At 35.7% G+C, this 18,097-nt stretch overlaps 1 protein-coding gene across 1 annotated transcript; it reads right to left on the reverse strand.

Moving 5' to 3' along the window:
- Position 1: 1 nt before the first annotated feature.
- Positions 2-14,015, reverse strand: LOC130012410 (cell death abnormality protein 1-like; the record flags this gene model as incomplete). Its single annotated transcript, XM_056100275.1, has 11 exons — positions 2-9; positions 1,058-1,097; positions 1,959-2,035; positions 2,652-2,739; positions 5,009-5,193; positions 5,851-5,948; positions 6,188-6,284; positions 8,300-8,420; positions 11,802-11,995; positions 12,584-13,288; positions 13,916-14,015. Coding segments are annotated over 11 exons (1,713 nt in total), but the record flags the coding sequence as incomplete, so codon positions are not given.
- Between the last annotated feature and the right edge of the window lie 4,082 nt (positions 14,016-18,097).

Genomic DNA, 18,097 nt, shown 5'->3' on the forward strand with positions numbered 1-18,097 from the left:
ATCATTGTCCTATATATTATATATTTAAATATATTTATTAAAGCTAATGTCAAAATATGACATCAGATGGTCCATATTATTGAAATTAGTCAATAATTTGCAATGTATATTAAATATTAAACATTACTGCTTTCAAAGGGGTTGGCGATTAACATAATAGAACGTGAACAATTTTGGACCACATTCTATCAGGAGAGATTGACGTCAAAATATATTTAATCCTTGGGTGGCATTTAGCGATTGAGCACATTAAAACACAACATATTGTCGAAAATTATTACTTTTGAATAATGCTTAAAGCCTGAGACTAATTACGCGAATTTAATTTGGATGTAGGTTGGTCAATGTTTTCGCCGCCGAAGTTACCCAGACATCTCAGTGGATCTACATCTCTTGGATAAGTCGCATTAAACTAAGTTCACGCTTGCTTCGATGTGCTTTTATCCACGCTGTGTCATTGGAGGTCGCCATTTGGTTTGTCATGAGAAACCTGGAACGGTTTTGATTTGCTGATGAATTCTAGGGTTCGCGTTCATCTTCGCCGGAGTGAACACACGAGCTGAACCATATTGATATTGGCGAAAGTCGGGCGAAGGTTCAGACACACTAGGCGAAACTCACTGGCGAAGATATGGCCCGAATGGTTCGACCTAAAAATTTGCGTAGTGTATCCCAGGCATTACTGTTTCTATACACCAGACATTTGATTCTTAATGCCAAAGACACAATTAATTTCATGCGACATTTTCGCCTTTTGAGTACTCTGCGTTGCCCGAGTAACTTCGTCTGAAATATGGAACACTCTTTACGAATTTTATGGACATCGAAGATCGGGCGAGTGTCACAGTTCCAGACACACTAGGCGAAATTCGATGGCGAATGGGTTCGCCTGAATGTTTCACCGTACAAAATTAGCATAATTTATTCTATGTGCTATGCGAACGTTGTTAGGCTTGCACAAATTCCGTTTTGTACAATCAGATTCGTATGTATAACGCCCATTTGAAGGTTTCAATTACAATATATAAAAATGAAAAAAAAAAAAAAAAAATGATACCCTGTGCCGCGATGTATTTATTCTTGATGTTTCCATATCCCTACGAATAATGAACACATATTATTGACATATAGTTTATAAAACGGGGTTAACGACATTTCTTTAAAATTCATGAACAAATATTATTATAAGGTTTATAAAGCGAGACCATAGACATATCCCTACAAATAATGAACATATTATATGGTTTATAAGGTGGGCGTAGAAACATATTCCTACATTGTCTCGTGTAACATCACTATATATTTGGCGCAATATATCACGGTTGGAGCTGACGTTGACGCGCCATTAACCATTTCATTCAGTCATATCCCTACATTATAATGAACAAATATTATCATTGTTTATACAGCGAGAGGAAAGACATATTGTTTATACAGCGAGAGGAAAGACATATTCGTAAAAAATAATGAGCATACCTTATTATATGTATATGTGAAGAGCTGGCAATTGCGCCATGCGCATACACGAATGGAATGTGTGCATTATAAATACACACTATTATTATTATTATTATATGGGTTATAAAGCGGGAGCAAACATATCAAGTGACAAGAAGGAAAAGAATCCAGCCGTAATACTAGAATATGTGTCATAATACCAGGTGTGGAAGAATTTATTATTATCAATATCGGCCTCTTCATTAGCCCATTCTGTACAGGTAAGTAGGACGTTAAACCTTATTACATTTCATTTCTTAATACCAGCTTAAAAGAAATGAATTGAGATGGGGTTTAACTTCCTACCTTTCTACACAGACTGTGCACGGTCGGCTTAAAACAGCAATAAGACAGCTAATAATGTAAGCTATACACGTAGCAAACATTTCTAACATCTAAAAATATAAAAATATGTATATGTATCTGACCGAGTAATATACTTATTGATATGTTTAGCTTACAGTAATATAACAGGCGTTGACATAATCTGAAGTGGGGTCATCATTTTCAATATCTAGTTTCACCCGTGTGTGATCAACTGAAACAGAAATAGATATTTAATATTTAAATGGAGTATTGAACAAATAACCACGACTAACTGCACAATTATTTTGTATTTATCAATATTCTATTGTCGACAACAAAGGAATGGCTAACAAAAAGGCAGTCACGAGTTTCCTTATAGAAATTTTATTCATGAAAAGATTAATGTGTTTGAGATTACATTGTATTATGTTTCTAATTAGGAAAAAAGGGTGTTTTTGTGAATTCAACAAGGAAGAATGTACTTGAATTTAATTCAAGTTATATTTATAGCACGGCTTTCATAAGTTAACAGGTTTAAACTTCGAGACCGCAGGTCGATTTAAACCTGTTAACGAATGAAGCGTGTTATAAATGACTTGTAACATTGACACCTGCTGAACATGCTTGTTATTATTGCACAGAAAACCCACCCCACTTCTCTATATGATTTCTACTAAAACTAGTGTAAACCAGCAAAAGAGTGCAATAACATTGAACATGTCTAGTTATTGCACGGTTTAGCTCCACCCAATCTTACTAGAGGGAAAACAATCTGCTTATTCAACGAAAAGAACAAAGGAAGATTTCCCGTCCATGTTACAAATCGTGTTAATAGATCTAACACTTACATGCACATATATTTCTGTATCTATTTTTAGGTCGATTTACATCGTTCATACAAACATCAACTGGTGAACACAAGTCTTTTGGCAGTTTCTTGTAAATAATAAAAAAAAGTCCTACTAATTACGGACAAGAGCCAACAAGAGCGTTCTTTTTTCAAAAGCGCCCAAGGTATTGCAATAAGCCACCGCTAAGGAAATATATATTGTATATAATATTCTACATTTTTTAAAAAAAAAGCGGCGTACTACCGACATGTAAGAACTATACCTTTCGCATGATCAACTTTTATAAAAGTTATGGTAACGCGTGTCAGATAGATATATCATATATAAATTATGTAGTTCAATTGAATGAATTAAAGACGATATGCAGGTTGTAAAAACCCATGTGTGTCTCAATAAACCATATTTGTGCATCAATAAGCCTGATAAAATAACAAACAAGAATCAAGATACGAAATAAATTTACCGACATGAAGCAATATAAGATAAATCTATATAATTATTCTACTTATCATATGTAAGAATAGTTACGTTTGGATAAATGAAATGAAATGGGGTTTAACGTCCTACTGTTCTGCTCCTATACTGGGCTAATGAAGACGGGCATATGCCATACAGTGTGCTATGAGGGAAATTTTTGCCCGGGCAGCGGCACTATCGCCTACTCTTATATCGAATTCCAACTGCCAAGGGATCTTTTACGTGCATTCCAATGTATACACGGGACCTCGGTTTTTCGACTCATCCGAAGGACTAGACAGCTGTCATTGTCAGGCCCTCCGTTCTGCACCACTGACAAGGGGAAACCACGTCGGAAAATCCAGATGAACTTTCTCGGCCAATGCAGGGATCGAACACTCGACCTCCAGGCTAGCAAGTCAGCGTCTTAACCACCTAGCCACCGTGGCTCCCACGTTTGGATAAATATTATAGAATATATAAACTAACAAACTATGAAATATATATATGCCTCAATATTGAATGCATAATTATGCTGATTTGTCAATTTTTCACTTATCCATAATTTTGTCAATTCTTTATGAAATCATTTAAATTTTAGATATGATACTATACAGAATATGCATATCTATAACATATCTGGCATTGTCGACCATATTTCGCAATAATTTTGGCGCTATGGATAAAAGAACGCGCTTGTGCATGGATGATTGGTGATAAACAATGGTTAGCAACGACAAATTTTTTAAAACATTATATATGTACTAATGTCCAAAAGAAAGTATACACTGTGCATTTTGTGCTACATCAACCAAAGTCGTTTTTCCGTGGTATACGGTATTTGGGTAGAATGTCAATTTGTTTCACATTTTTATTTTGCTTAGAAATGTTCAGTTTGGACGCAAGAGACAAACTCAGTAATGTTTTATCAAATGTTTTTAATCTAAACAAAACTTAGTCATACTTTTAGTGTGTATACTTTCTTTTGGACATCAGTACATCCGATGTTACGTTTAATTGGATACAGCCTGCTCAATTAGTCCTTGAGTTGCATTTAACTAACGACTGAGCACAATAAAACGCAACACAATTTATCTAGAAAACAATCACTGGTTTGTAAACTTATAACATGATGATGTTTCTATAAGTGTTCTCTTATTGTTATTGATAACGGTAAGAGAACACTTATAGAAACATCATGCTATATGTTTACAAACCAGTGATTGTTTTTCCATAAAAATTGTGTTCCGCTCAATACAAGTTGGTTAACCAAACTACTTTAGTTTCATTTTGTTTTATATTCTATATTTCATTATTTAACATTATGGAATCTACAATAGATCTGCCAGCTTTTATCGTAGATAAAATAAATGAAACCATAAGTAAATATAAATCAATGATCAATCGGTAACACCATCGATTAATCCTAGAATAGACCATAAATAACAATTACTCTGGTCAACAATAGATCATGTGCATAGATTAGAAAGTTACAATTATAATATAGGAACGATTGTTTGTCTGATTTGGCAATACTATTGTAGTTTTTTGCTTGTCCTGTCCATTGTAACATGTGTCGTGTCACTGGGTTTGTCTTCTGGGTTTCTGGTTGTTTATATGTAGTGTGATTCAACTACACTTACTACTAATAGAGATTGTCTATATACAAGAACGATCGCATTTACTATGGTTAACGCGTGCGGGTGAAATCATAAGGTCTGTCATTGAGTCAAGTGGCGTGGTTTCGATTCCCTGCTTGTATGTGACAAGGAGTAGGGTCACCTCTCCAACCTCTTAGGTTTTCTCCGGGTCCTCCGGTTTCCTCCCATTGCTAATTATTGAATGAAACCGAACCATATGTTAGTCCCAAAATGGCCTAATTTGTGTATTCAATTTACCTGATATTCTGGTTTGAAAGATTTTTCTTGTTTTTTTCTTTGAATGGTTTCCCACAAATCCTTCAGATCGATACAAGTTTTGGATCGTGTAATTTGGATGTTCTGATAAAGACTAGCATCATTAACAAAGACATCTGATCTGACATCATTAACATAAACAGATTCTCCATTATCTATGACTTGTTCTATAATATGAGAAACATAAACAGCTTCATTTACGTAAACCGATTCGCGAGTATTATCTTCGTCTGTAAATATCAATCGTATATAAATAACTTTCATTATAAATATGGTATTCACAGAAACAATATCCCTCTCCCCCCAACTTAATAAAGGCCATAATTAAAACAAACTCTTTAAATAAAATAATAATTTTTTCAGATAATTGGAAAACCTGATTTACAGGATTAAATTAGAGATTAATAATTAAATATTCCCTCGTTTGTGGCCATCATGTTGTTCGGCAATCCATTTTAAAGATGCATTAGACATTTATTCACCTGCCAAGCTCATAATCAGTTCTATAAACCATCGATTGGTTGTGAATATGCACGCATTGAAACACGGTTGCGATTTAATAATCGAATTGAAAATGGATGATCAAGACTGTTTATTATCGTAACAACTGTAGCAATAAAAATCGATCCCACGCTTTTCTTCAAACAGTTATAACTTCGCTCAGAATGAAGTAATTAGCTATTTTATATTGCTATAGCGAGAGCCGACAGTTCTTTATCCAAATCTCACATAATGTACCGTGAAACATTTTCATATTATATTATCAGTTTTAAATGCCAAAACAGCAATAATCTGTGTTTGTGATCCGTCAAGTTCGATTTTACCTGATGTATCGTTTCTAATAATCGATTTCGTCAAACTGAAGTTCTCATATTTATTATCTTCAGATTCTAGCCTTGGTGTATTACTTTTATTTCTTTTTCTGCAATAGATATTTTATGTAATAGATAAATTACTTTCCGTCAATGAGAAAAACTTAATGTCGAATTTTAATAAAATAGTATTATATATTTGAAAACAACATTAAATCCAATGGAATAAAAATGTCACACAAAATAAAAGTTTGCAATCTATGTTAACTTCTAAAATGAGCAGTGGTCTCAGATGTTATGAAACTATATTTATTTGTAGAAACCATATATTTATAAAAAGAATTCTTACCTTTTGAACATAACCACACCGACAATAACTAAAACAACAATACCAACTACAACAACCGATACAACAACAGGTAAAATAAGAGAATCAGGCCCGGGAGCTGAAATAAAACATGGAGGAAGAATCCCTTTAAAATTTCACTATTATTATTATTTATAGAACATTTAGTTCTGTTCTTCATGTTATTTGTAGTGAGAATTGACTAGAGTCAAGATTTATAATAGTCTGAATATTAAACACAGAGTTCAGTTAAAGTCCATTCCGAGGATTTCTATTTGATTTGATCTCCTCACAATTCTATTTGCGTTTCATTTGTTCTGCTATAAGATAATATATCAATTTATAAACAAATATTTTATTCAATAAATATCTGAAATAGGAGTTTAGGACCCCATAGGTTTACCGTTCTTCGTAGGCAAAGACTTTGATTATTTATGATCCATTAAACATGTTGCAAATTACCAAATTCAAGCTTCAAAATTTATCGACATGATTCAGAAACCTTGCTAGTCGAATTTTACTCAAAATAGGCTTTTTTTCGATTACAAATTTTGTGTGCACCGTTTTCTAAAAATACCCAAACGTCTGGTTTTATTGATAGTAAGTTATTCTAATAAAGCACATAATTATCGATGTTTTAAAAGGACTTAAAACAACACATAACAAGATAAACGTGATTGAAGATAGAATCACTTTATTATGATTCTTTGTTTTATAAATTAGAATAATTTTCAAGTACTGTGTAACAGAACTGCAAAAGTATTCTTAAGAATATACTAAGTAAATATTTGACTTGGGAGAGTTTGGAAATATTTCAATGTCTTATATTTGTGTTGATTTTGCATCGAAATTTAGCCACTTATTATTCATGTACTTCGAGTTAAAGCAGTATTTTACAAGAAGGAGAGGTTTAATTTATCTTGCCAGAAGTAACAATGATGTTAAGTCTACGCCTTCCCCTGTCCTACATAGCATCATCCGCCTGCAACAAATGTCTCGCCGATACCACTGAAACGAAAACAACTTTATCGTACCATGATCAGCCCTAAGCCGACAAGCATGCAATGAACTGTTAACCAATGAAATGCCACAAGCATTGAAAGAGATCACACAACTAGTCACGCAAAGAAACTCCACAACCGTCACGAAAGGAGATCAAAGAAATGACCCAGCTACTAACATCCAAGGGGACCATACCACGGTCTTCAAAGGAAATCACCACAAAGTCACCAATTTACAGAAGAGACGGCCTAATAGTCATTCAAGAAGAACACACAAACGGAATCCAAAGCGATCACCCCACATTCACCAAAGGATGTTACACAACTTCCTTCAAAAGAGATCATCCAACAACCATCCAAAGAGATCTACCGACAGTCATTCACGGATATCACAAACTAAGCAACACATACAATCGATCTACAGTCACCCAAAGAACTAGCATCAATATAAATCATCCAACATTCACACAAGATAACACAACTTGTATTAAAAGAGATCAAAGCCGTAAAATATGATCTATTCATTCGATGGTACACTTGGCATGAACCACCTTAATTTAATTTTATTGGGGACGCGGAATAGATGGTACGCAGACATAAATATAACGTGTCTCATTTATCTAAACGGATCACTTAGCAATTTTGCCTTTTTCTGCTTTCCACATATTGCGAACACTGCATACCTGCATTACTATAAGCTGAAAGGTGGTATTCGCTTCTAAATTCTATCAGTGTTATAAATCTAAAATATTGTATGAAAACTAAAGGGTCATACGTCAAAAGTGGAAATTCTGGTCTTAATCAGCAGTAAATCATCTACACAAAGTTGATTAACTAAAAATTGTGGATACCGCTTTATTTAGTTTTTACTTCCTCCTGAAAAATTAGGATTGCCGACATCACGATATGATATGTCAATGCATCTTCAGATATTTAGTCAATCCCATCTCTGGATTCAGTCAACTATGAAATTACAGAGAAACCAGGAATGTACAGTTAGTTATGGATTCACATTACGCATATCCCCTTAGATCTCAGATAAAAAAAATCCACTGTGTAGGTATGACATGCATGACTACTATGATTTTGAAATCAATTTTAATATATATCTTACGTTTAATAGCATGACAAGTATCTCCTGTATAACCTTCTATACATCCAACTAAACCACAACTTCCTCTGGTTATTTCACACGATGCATTCTGAGCACAATTTCGACAGGTTTTGATACAATTCTCACCATAAAACCCCCAAGTATAATCTGAAATAATTTACACCTTCTATACATACATATAGGCTACACTATACGAATGGGTAAAGATGTTATATCATCTTTCCTGAATTTCACGATTCTTACATTTTATAACTATTTATGAAATAGGTGATTTGAATGGATGACGTTTTCTAGAAGTTTTGGAATATCTGCACCGAAGATATAGATCTTTAAAAAGGAGGGCATTTGGTATGGATTTATATAGAAATATTTGTACTTGACTACTCATATTGTTAAAGGGGAGTCATAATACATCTGCTTACTTTAATTAAAGAATAGTTTCACGTACAAGACAAACTCGAATCAACGAGTGTTTTAAACATACTGTAAAATGCAACGTAGAAGTGGACATTGTCTAAATCCCCGTCCCCTCCATCCCCCGCCACTTTGACATTTATGGAACTATATATTACGTTTACTTTCTAAATAGCCCATCTTGAAAACAGTATCGGTTGCCCAATTATTTTTCGAATTCAAACCCGCGTATCTTGGTTATATTTATGAAAGAGTAAATACTAATTGGAGGTATACATATCTTACTTTTAGAGCAGTCCGTTCACATTTTACAATCCACACAGCCACTGGAACAATCTCCGTTCTCTTATGATAACAGGAACCAATTCGACAGTTCAAACTACACGTGTAATTACATGATGTTCCATAATATTTGCCATCTTTACATTGAGAACAGTTGTTGCTATCATACTGATCACCCCACATTCACCCAAGGATGTCACACAACTTCCTTCAAAAGAGATCATCCAACAACCATCCAAAGAGATCTACCGACAGTCATTAACGGATATCACAAACTAAGCAACACATGCAATCGATCTACAGCCACCCAAAGAACTAGCATCAAAATAAATCATCCAACATTCACACAAGATAACACAACTTGCATTAAAAGAGATCACCCAACAATCATCAAAGGAAATCTCCCGACACTCACTCACGAAAATCGGGAAGCAAACAAAACAACATATGCAGTCACACAACAATCATCCAAAGGGATCATACAACTAACATCAAAGGAAATCACCCAAATGTAATCCAAGGAGGCCATCCAACTTCGGTCAACCAAGGAGATCACAAAACTAGCATACAAACACACCCCAACGTAAGTCCACCAACGAGATCACGCCAATCTGATTAAAACACAGATCCTATTTCGCTTCGTTTTTATAGTTCAAAATTTCGTTTTACTTGTCTTTACTACACTTGTGTAGGTCATCGAAAGTATAAAAAACGAAACGAAATATAGATCTGTATTTTAATTAGATTGAGATCACACAGCATTAATCAAAGCAGACCACACAGCATTATTCAAAGCGGACCACACAGCATTCATCTAAGCAGACCACACAGCATTCATAAAAGCAGATCAAACAACTAGAATCAATAGGTCACCCACTCGCATCAAAGGATATGACGCAACTAGCATCAAAAGAAATTACCCGACAGCCATCTGTCACCCAAAAAGATCACACAACTTAGGTCAACCAATTATACAACTTAGGTCAACCAATTATAGAAATATCTAAGAAAAAACCAAACTTTCGAGAAATGATCATTTTCAGTGACGGCTGTGAGCTACCAAAACAGAAATGTGTCCCTTTCAAAGATGCTGTCAAAAAAGCCCGTGCTCGGAATATCGAAATCTTATCCAAAGATCCTGGAAAAAGGTCACACCCGAGCCATAGTCTGATAGCTGCATTGATATAATAAAGTCTTCCAGAAGTACATCTCCCTACTAGGTTAACCTTTTGTCTCACAAAGTTAATGATATTCATGTTCTGAAATACTCACCTGGTGTGCAGCCTACTGTATAAACTAACTTTCGATGATGATTTTGAAAACCTACCTCGAAGACGATCTTTAGTGTCATCTGCTGTCACGAATATTCTCTCTTTGTACCAAGCCCCACTTCCAATCATTTACAACAATTAAAGCGTGTATGTAATACCTCAACATTATCACGCCTTTTATGCCAATCTTGCTCATAAATAATGGGAGCTACGGAGGCTAAGTGGGCAAGACTCTGGCTCGCTAGCGTGGAGGCCGCGTGTTCGATCTCTGCATTGACCGAGAAAGATCATTGGGATTTACCGAAGTGGTTCCCTTTTGTCAATGGTGCAGAACAGAGGGCCTGACAATCACAGCTGTCTAGTCGTTACGGATGGGACGAAAATCCGAGGTCCCGTGTAAACATTGACGTTCACGTAAAACATCCCTTGGCAGTTGAAATTCGATATAAGAGTAGTCCATAGTGCCGCTGCCCGGTCGGAGCAGAACGGTAGGACTTTAAACCCCATTTCACTGCTCATGAGTAAAAACAGTTTGCAAAGTGTTAATACATGGTGTGTTGGACTGGCAGATAATACTTGACCTTTTTTATTATTAATAAATAAGATCACATAAGATCGCCGTTGTCTGAACAACCTGCACAAATTTCAATAATAATTCCAATTCTTACCTTATTTATTGTCCTGTCAATGCGTACCACCCCATGCATAGCCCCCCACACTTTAAGTTCCTATTCTTATCTTATTTACTGTCCTTTCAATGCTTACCATCCCATGCATAACCTCCTACCCTTTAAGTTCAGTTCCTACCAGCCGTTACTTACAATGTAATATACTAGAATCTTTCAATATTATCTTCCCACATTTACCTTCCTTCTCTCAAGTACGAATTTTCTATGAATCCAGAGTTTGAAAATTGTAGACATAAAGCTGAATTTAATGGACAAACGTTGCAGCTTTATTTTGAAAATAAAATCCGCGTTGTTAGGAAATGCAGTTTTATTTTGAAACAATCCACGAACTCCCCAGTGTGCAAAGCAAAAAGCCGTACAATATGGACTATCTATTCATTCGATGGTACACTTAGCACGAACCACCTTAATTTGATTTTACTGGGGACGCGGAATAGATGGAACGAAGACATAAATATATAACGTGTCTCATTTATGTAAAAGGATAACACTTGGCAATTTTGCGTTTTCTGCGTTCCGGATATTGCTAACACTGCTACCTGCATTACTAAGCTGAAAGGCTTTTTCGCTCGTATTCGTTTCTAAATTCTATCAGTGTTATAAATCTAAAATATTGTATGAAAAATAAAGGGTCCCTCCCTCCTGAAAAATTAGGATTGTCAACATACGAGGTTTTAGAATCACGATATGATATGTCAATGCATCTTCAGATGTGTAGTCAATCCCCTCTCTGGGTTCAGTCAACTATGAAATTACAGAGAAACCAGGAATGTACAGTTAGGTATGGATTCACATTTCGCATATCCTCTTAGATCTCAGATAAAAACTCCACTGTGTAGGTATTACATGCATGACTACTTCGATTTTAAAATCAATTTTAATATATATCTTACGTTTAATAGCATGACAAGTATCTCCTGTATAACCTTCTATACATCCAACTAAACCACAACTTCCTCTGGTTATCTCACATGATGCATTCTGAGCACAATTTCCACAGGTTCTGTTACAATTCTCACTATAAAATCCCCAAGTACAATCTGAAATAATTTACACCCTGTATACATACATGTAGGCTATACTATACGAATGGGTAAAGATGTTATATCACCTTTCCTGAATGTCACGATTCTTACATTTTATAACTATTTATGAAATAGGTGATTTGAATCGATGACGTTCTCTAGAAGTTTTGGAATATCTGCACCGAAGATATAGATCTTCAAAAGGAGGACATTTGGTGTGGATTTATATAGAAATATTTGTACTTGACTACTCATCCCTTGTTAAATGGATGTCATAATACATATGCTTACTTTAAAGAATAGTTTCAGGTACTAGACAAACTCGAATCAAGAGCCCCCAAGCTTTACATGTGTTTTAAACATACTGTAAAATGAAATGTAGAAGTGGATATTGTCTTAATCCCCGTCCCCTCCACCCCACCCCACCCCCAGCCCAGCCACTTTGACGTTTATGGAACTATATATTACGTTTACTTTCTAAATAGCCCAAATAGACATCTTGAAAACAGTATCGGTTGCACAATTATTTTTCGAATTAAACCCCGCGTATCTTGGTTATATTTATGAAAGAGTAAATACTAATTGGAGGTATACATATCTTACTTTTGGAGCAGTCCATTCCCATTTTACCCTCCACACAGCCACCGGAACAGTCACCGTTTTCTTGATAACAGGAACCGTGTTTACAGTTCAAACTACACGTGTAATTACATGCTGTTCCATAATATTTTCCATATATACATTGAGAACAGTTGTTGATATCATCTTGATTACAAATAGTACAGTTATCTTTACAATCTTTATCACAGGTATCTCCACTGTACCCTTTAATACATAAACTACATTTACCATTAGTTCTATCACATCTACCATCACATGTTTTACTACAGTTCTTATCACATCTATCACCATATCTTCCTACAATACATTCAGTACATATACCTTTACTCCTACTACAGTTGCCATCACATGTTGTACTACAATTCCAATCACAGCCATCGCCATATCTTCCCACAATACATTCAGTACATCTACCATCTCTATTACATGTTTCTCGAGTCCCGTCTGTAATTGGTAGACATTCAGCACCACATGTAGAATTACAATATAGACCAACTGTATTAGGTTTACAGCCACCACATTTACCCTCGTCCCTGGTACAAGTTTCACTACAGTTAACAGGACATGGTTTATTACAATCATCTCCAAATATTCCTGATATACATTCTATACATCTACCTGTTGATTTATTACATTCTTCAGTACAATTACTAGAACATCTAGTTTTACAGTTAGTACCATGGTAACCTTGTATACAGCTAGAACATTTGTTACCAGAAAATTCAGATTCACAGGTACAATATCCATTATCTTTATTGCAGATGTTGTTCTGACACCCACTACTACAGATATCTTGACAGTTGGTACCATATCTACCTTGTATACATGATTCGCATTTATTACCAGAAAAGTTAGTTTTACACGTACAATGACCATTGTCTTTAGTACAGATGTTGTTCTGACATCCACTACTACAGTTAAGACCACATCCCGAGCCATATCTACCTTGTATACATGAATCACATTTATTACCAAAAAAGTTAGTTTTACAACTACAATGACCATTGTCTCTAGTACAGATGTTGTCCTGACACCCACTACTACAGTAAAGATCACAGTTGGTACCATATCTACCTTGTATACATGAATCGCATTTATTACCAGAAAAGTTAGTTTTACACGTACAATGACCATTATCTTTAGTACAGATGTTGTTCTGACATCCACTACTACAGTAAAGACCACAGTCCGTGTCATATCTGCCTTGTATACATGCATCGCATTTATTACCAGCAAAGTAAATTTTACACGTACAATTACCATTGTCTTTAGTACAGATGTTGTTCTGACATCCACTACTACAGTAAAGACCACATCCCGTGCCATATCTACCCTGTGTACACGAATCACATTTATTTCCAGAAAAGTTAGTTTTACACGTACAATTACCATTGTCTTTAGTACAGATGTTGTTCTGACATCCACTACTACAGTAAAGACCACATCCCGTGCCATATCTACCTTGTGTACACGAATCACATTTATTTCCAGAAAAGTTAGTTTTACACGTACAATGACCATTGTCTTTAATACAGTTGTTGTTCTGACATCCACTACTACAATTAAGACCACATCCCGTGCCATATCTACCTTGTGTACACGAATCACATTTATTTCCTAAAAAGTTAGTTTTACACGTACAATGACCATTGTCTTTAATACAGTTGTTGTTCTGACATCCACTACTACAGTTAAGACCACATCCCGAGCCATATCTACCTTGTGTACATGAATCGCATTTATTACCAGAAAAGTTAGTTTTACACGTACAATGACCATTATCTTTAGTACAGATGTTGTTCTGACATCCACTACTACAGTAAAGACCACAGTCCGTGTCATATCTGCCTTGTATACATGCATCGCATTTATTACCAGCAAAGTAAATTTTACACGTACAATTACCATTGTCTTTAGTACAGATGTTGTTCTGACATCCACTACTACAGTAAAGACCACATCCCGTGCCATATCTACCTTGTGTACACGAATCACATTTATTTCCAGAAAAGTTAGTTTTACACGTACAATTACCATTGTCTTTAGTACAGATGTTGTTCTGACATCCACTACTACAGTAAAGACCACATCCCGTGCCATATCTACCTTGTGTACACGAATCACATTTATTTCCAGAAAAGTTAGTTTTACACGTACAATGACCATTGTCTTTAATACAGTTGTTGTTCTGACATCCACTACTACAATTAAGACCACATCCCGTGCCATATCTACCTTGTGTACACGAATCACATTTATTTCCTAAAAAGTTAGTTTTACACGTACAATGACCATTGTCTTTAATACAGTTGTTGTTCTGACATCCACTACTACAGTTAAGACCACATCCCGAGCCATATCTACCTTGTGTACAGGAATCACATTTATTACCAGAAAAGTTAGTTTTACACGTACAATGACCATTATCTTTAGTACAGATGTTGTTCTGACATCCACTACTACAGTAAAGACCACAGTCCGTGTCATATCTGCCTTGTATACATGCATCGCATTTATTACCAGCAAAGTAAATTTTACACGTACAATTACCATTGTCTTTAGTACAGATGTTGTTCTGACATCCACTACTACAGTAAAGACCACAGTCCGTGTCATATCTGCCTTGTATACATGCATCGCATTTATTACCAGCAAAGTAAATTTTACACGTACAATTACCATTGTCTTTAGTACAGATGTTATTCTGACATCCACTACTACAGTAAAGATCACAGTTGGCACCATATCTACCACCAATACAATCATTACAAACACCTGTTTTACTACAACCACCAAAACACTGTTGACTACATGATTTATCACATTTATCTCCATACCATCCTACTTTACAACCATTATTACAAAAACCATCCCCCTGTCCACATCCTCCATTGCTACAGTTATTAGAACATTGTTGTTGACATGAGTTACCCCAATAACCATCAATACATCCACCATTACAAATACCAGATGTTGAATTACATAATCTATCTTTACAGTTGACGTCACACTGATTCTTACAGTCTACACCATAATACTGGTCTGGACAAACACCTGAAACATAACATAAATTCATCTCTGTTTAGATACATGTATATAGAAATTGATACAGACTGCACCATAATATTATTTTTTCTGAGAATACTCAAATAAATGATAATAAAGGTAACATGCTTACATCGTATTAGTTAGGGTAAGCAGAGATACGCAATTTGATTGGTTGATGCTTTGGGACACGATAACTTTAGTTCCAATTAAGTGAGAGTGATGAAACTTGGTGTATAGTTTCATTACATCATTACCTTGACTAAGTTCGATAATGAGCATTTTCTGCCCGGGGTAAGCAGAGCGATACGCAAATTGATTGGCGGAGACTTTGGGACACAATAACTCTCCTTCTAATTGAGCCAGAATGTTCAAACTTGGAGTAGTTGTTATTAGGTCAATGCCTTCATGGAGTTCGAAGATGAGCATAAGGTATGCAGAGATAAGCAATAAGATTGGTTGATGCTTTGGGACACGATAGCTTTAGTTCTAATTAAGCGAGAGTGAGGACACTTGGTGTATAGTTTTATTACATCAATACCTTGACTAAGTTCGATAATAATCATTTCCGATTTTGATTAGTCAGTGTAGTGGCTTCTAGTATGTTAATTGGACAATGGGGTCACGTGAGAGTATTTGGTTGCCTAAGGGTAAATGTCATTGGCTTATCTTGTTATTACGTGACAAAACACAGCTGTTTATTTAGATCAGTTGATTGACAGGTGTCAGAGTTATTGTTTAGTATAACTAGCATAACTTCTAATCTAAACGGGATTTTCATATCAACTTACTATTATTACCAATTTGAAACAAAATTAAAGATCTCAACTGAAATTCAAGGATATTTTCCTATTTCCGCGAAATTCAAGGATATTCAAGACCTTGAAAATGAAATTTTAAATTTAAGGATATTCAAGGATTTTCAAGGACCGCGGGAACCCTGTCATTACTAAAGTCGATACGATAAAAAACATAATCTCGATCATCCATTTCATGTTTAAATCATAAATGAAAGTTGAGCAGCAAATGCGATCCTAATCCAGTAAATATCACAGGCTAGCGTTGATATCGAGAGTTGATTATGGTCTGGATAGGTTAATTAATGTCTAATTAATAATTTAGATAACATTTCAGGTCTAAAGAAAGACCTGCAATAGGCAGATTTATCTCTTGCATAATGTATGTTTAAAGGACAAATATGCATGAGTCTTAATGGGGCGTTCCTAAATATGCATATATCCAAATCTTGAGCCGAATAGTAGTATCGTGTATTCGTATAAGTAAGTATTGAACTAATTTAAAACACGTTCCATATACGACAAGGCAAGACTTAAGTTATGAATATTAGATTAAAACATACCTTCTATCTGAATCACTTGAAATATTAAAATAAAAACACCTAGACTACACCATGACGCCATTTTACCAGCTAGTTGTACGTCTATAGCCTTTACATTGCAACCAGGAAGAAAAAGTAATCATTATCTAAAAAAAGGTCATGTCAAGGCTGAATGACTGACGTACAACAAAAAGGTGTTACCTAGGTATATTATGAGAACAAGGAAGGTATACATTCGTATAAAAGGAACATAACAATTAAGTAAGGTACATGTATATCAGGGGGATCACGGTGGCTAAGTGGGTAGGGCGCTGGCTCGCTAGCCTGGAGGTCGGGTGTTCGATCCCTGCATTGGCCGAGAAAGTTCATCCCGATTTTCTGGCGTGGTTCTCCCTTGTCAGTGATGCAGGACGGAGGGGCTGACAAGGACAGCTGTCTAGTCGTTCGGATGGGACGAAAAACCGAGGTCCCGTGTACTCATTGGCGTGCACGTAAAAGATCCCTTGACAGTTGGAATTCGATATAAGAGTAGGCCGTAGTGCCGCTGTCCGGGCAAAATTTCCCTCATAGCACACTGTATGGCGTATGCCCGTCTTCATTAGCCCAGTTCGGAGCAAAACAGTAGGACGTTAAACTCCATTTCATTTCATTTCACATGTATATCAGTAAGTATATACTGTTTCTTCGCTGTTTAAATATAGTGACGGGTATACCACTTAAAGCATAATTTCTTTCTTGAACATCTGATACCACTTTGCATTTGACAAATTTATACAGCTAACAAACTGTGTACTTTTGTATTTAAACTATTGTCGTTAGACTGATCATCGAATTATCCACCGTTTGCCCTGAAGAGTTACCGTACTTGTAGTCGCGTGTCACTTTGTGCTAAGTGAGAGGGACACAGTTACGAGCTTTGGGTAATGGTTTTGAGTTTCTGAGCCCCCTCTCAAATGGCAAAAAATCACGCGGTTTCAATGCGGTTTTCAACATTATAACCATAATCATAATGCTCAGGGGGATCACGTGGCTAAGTGGGTAAGACGCTGGCTCGCTAGCCTGGAGGTCGGGTCTTCGATCCCGACATTGGCCGAGAAAGTTCATCCAGATTT

The sequence above is a fragment of the Patella vulgata genome, chromosome 4 (assembly GCF_932274485.2).
Source record: "Patella vulgata chromosome 4, xgPatVulg1.2, whole genome shotgun sequence".
Taxonomy (NCBI): domain Eukaryota; kingdom Metazoa; phylum Mollusca; class Gastropoda; family Patellidae; genus Patella; species Patella vulgata.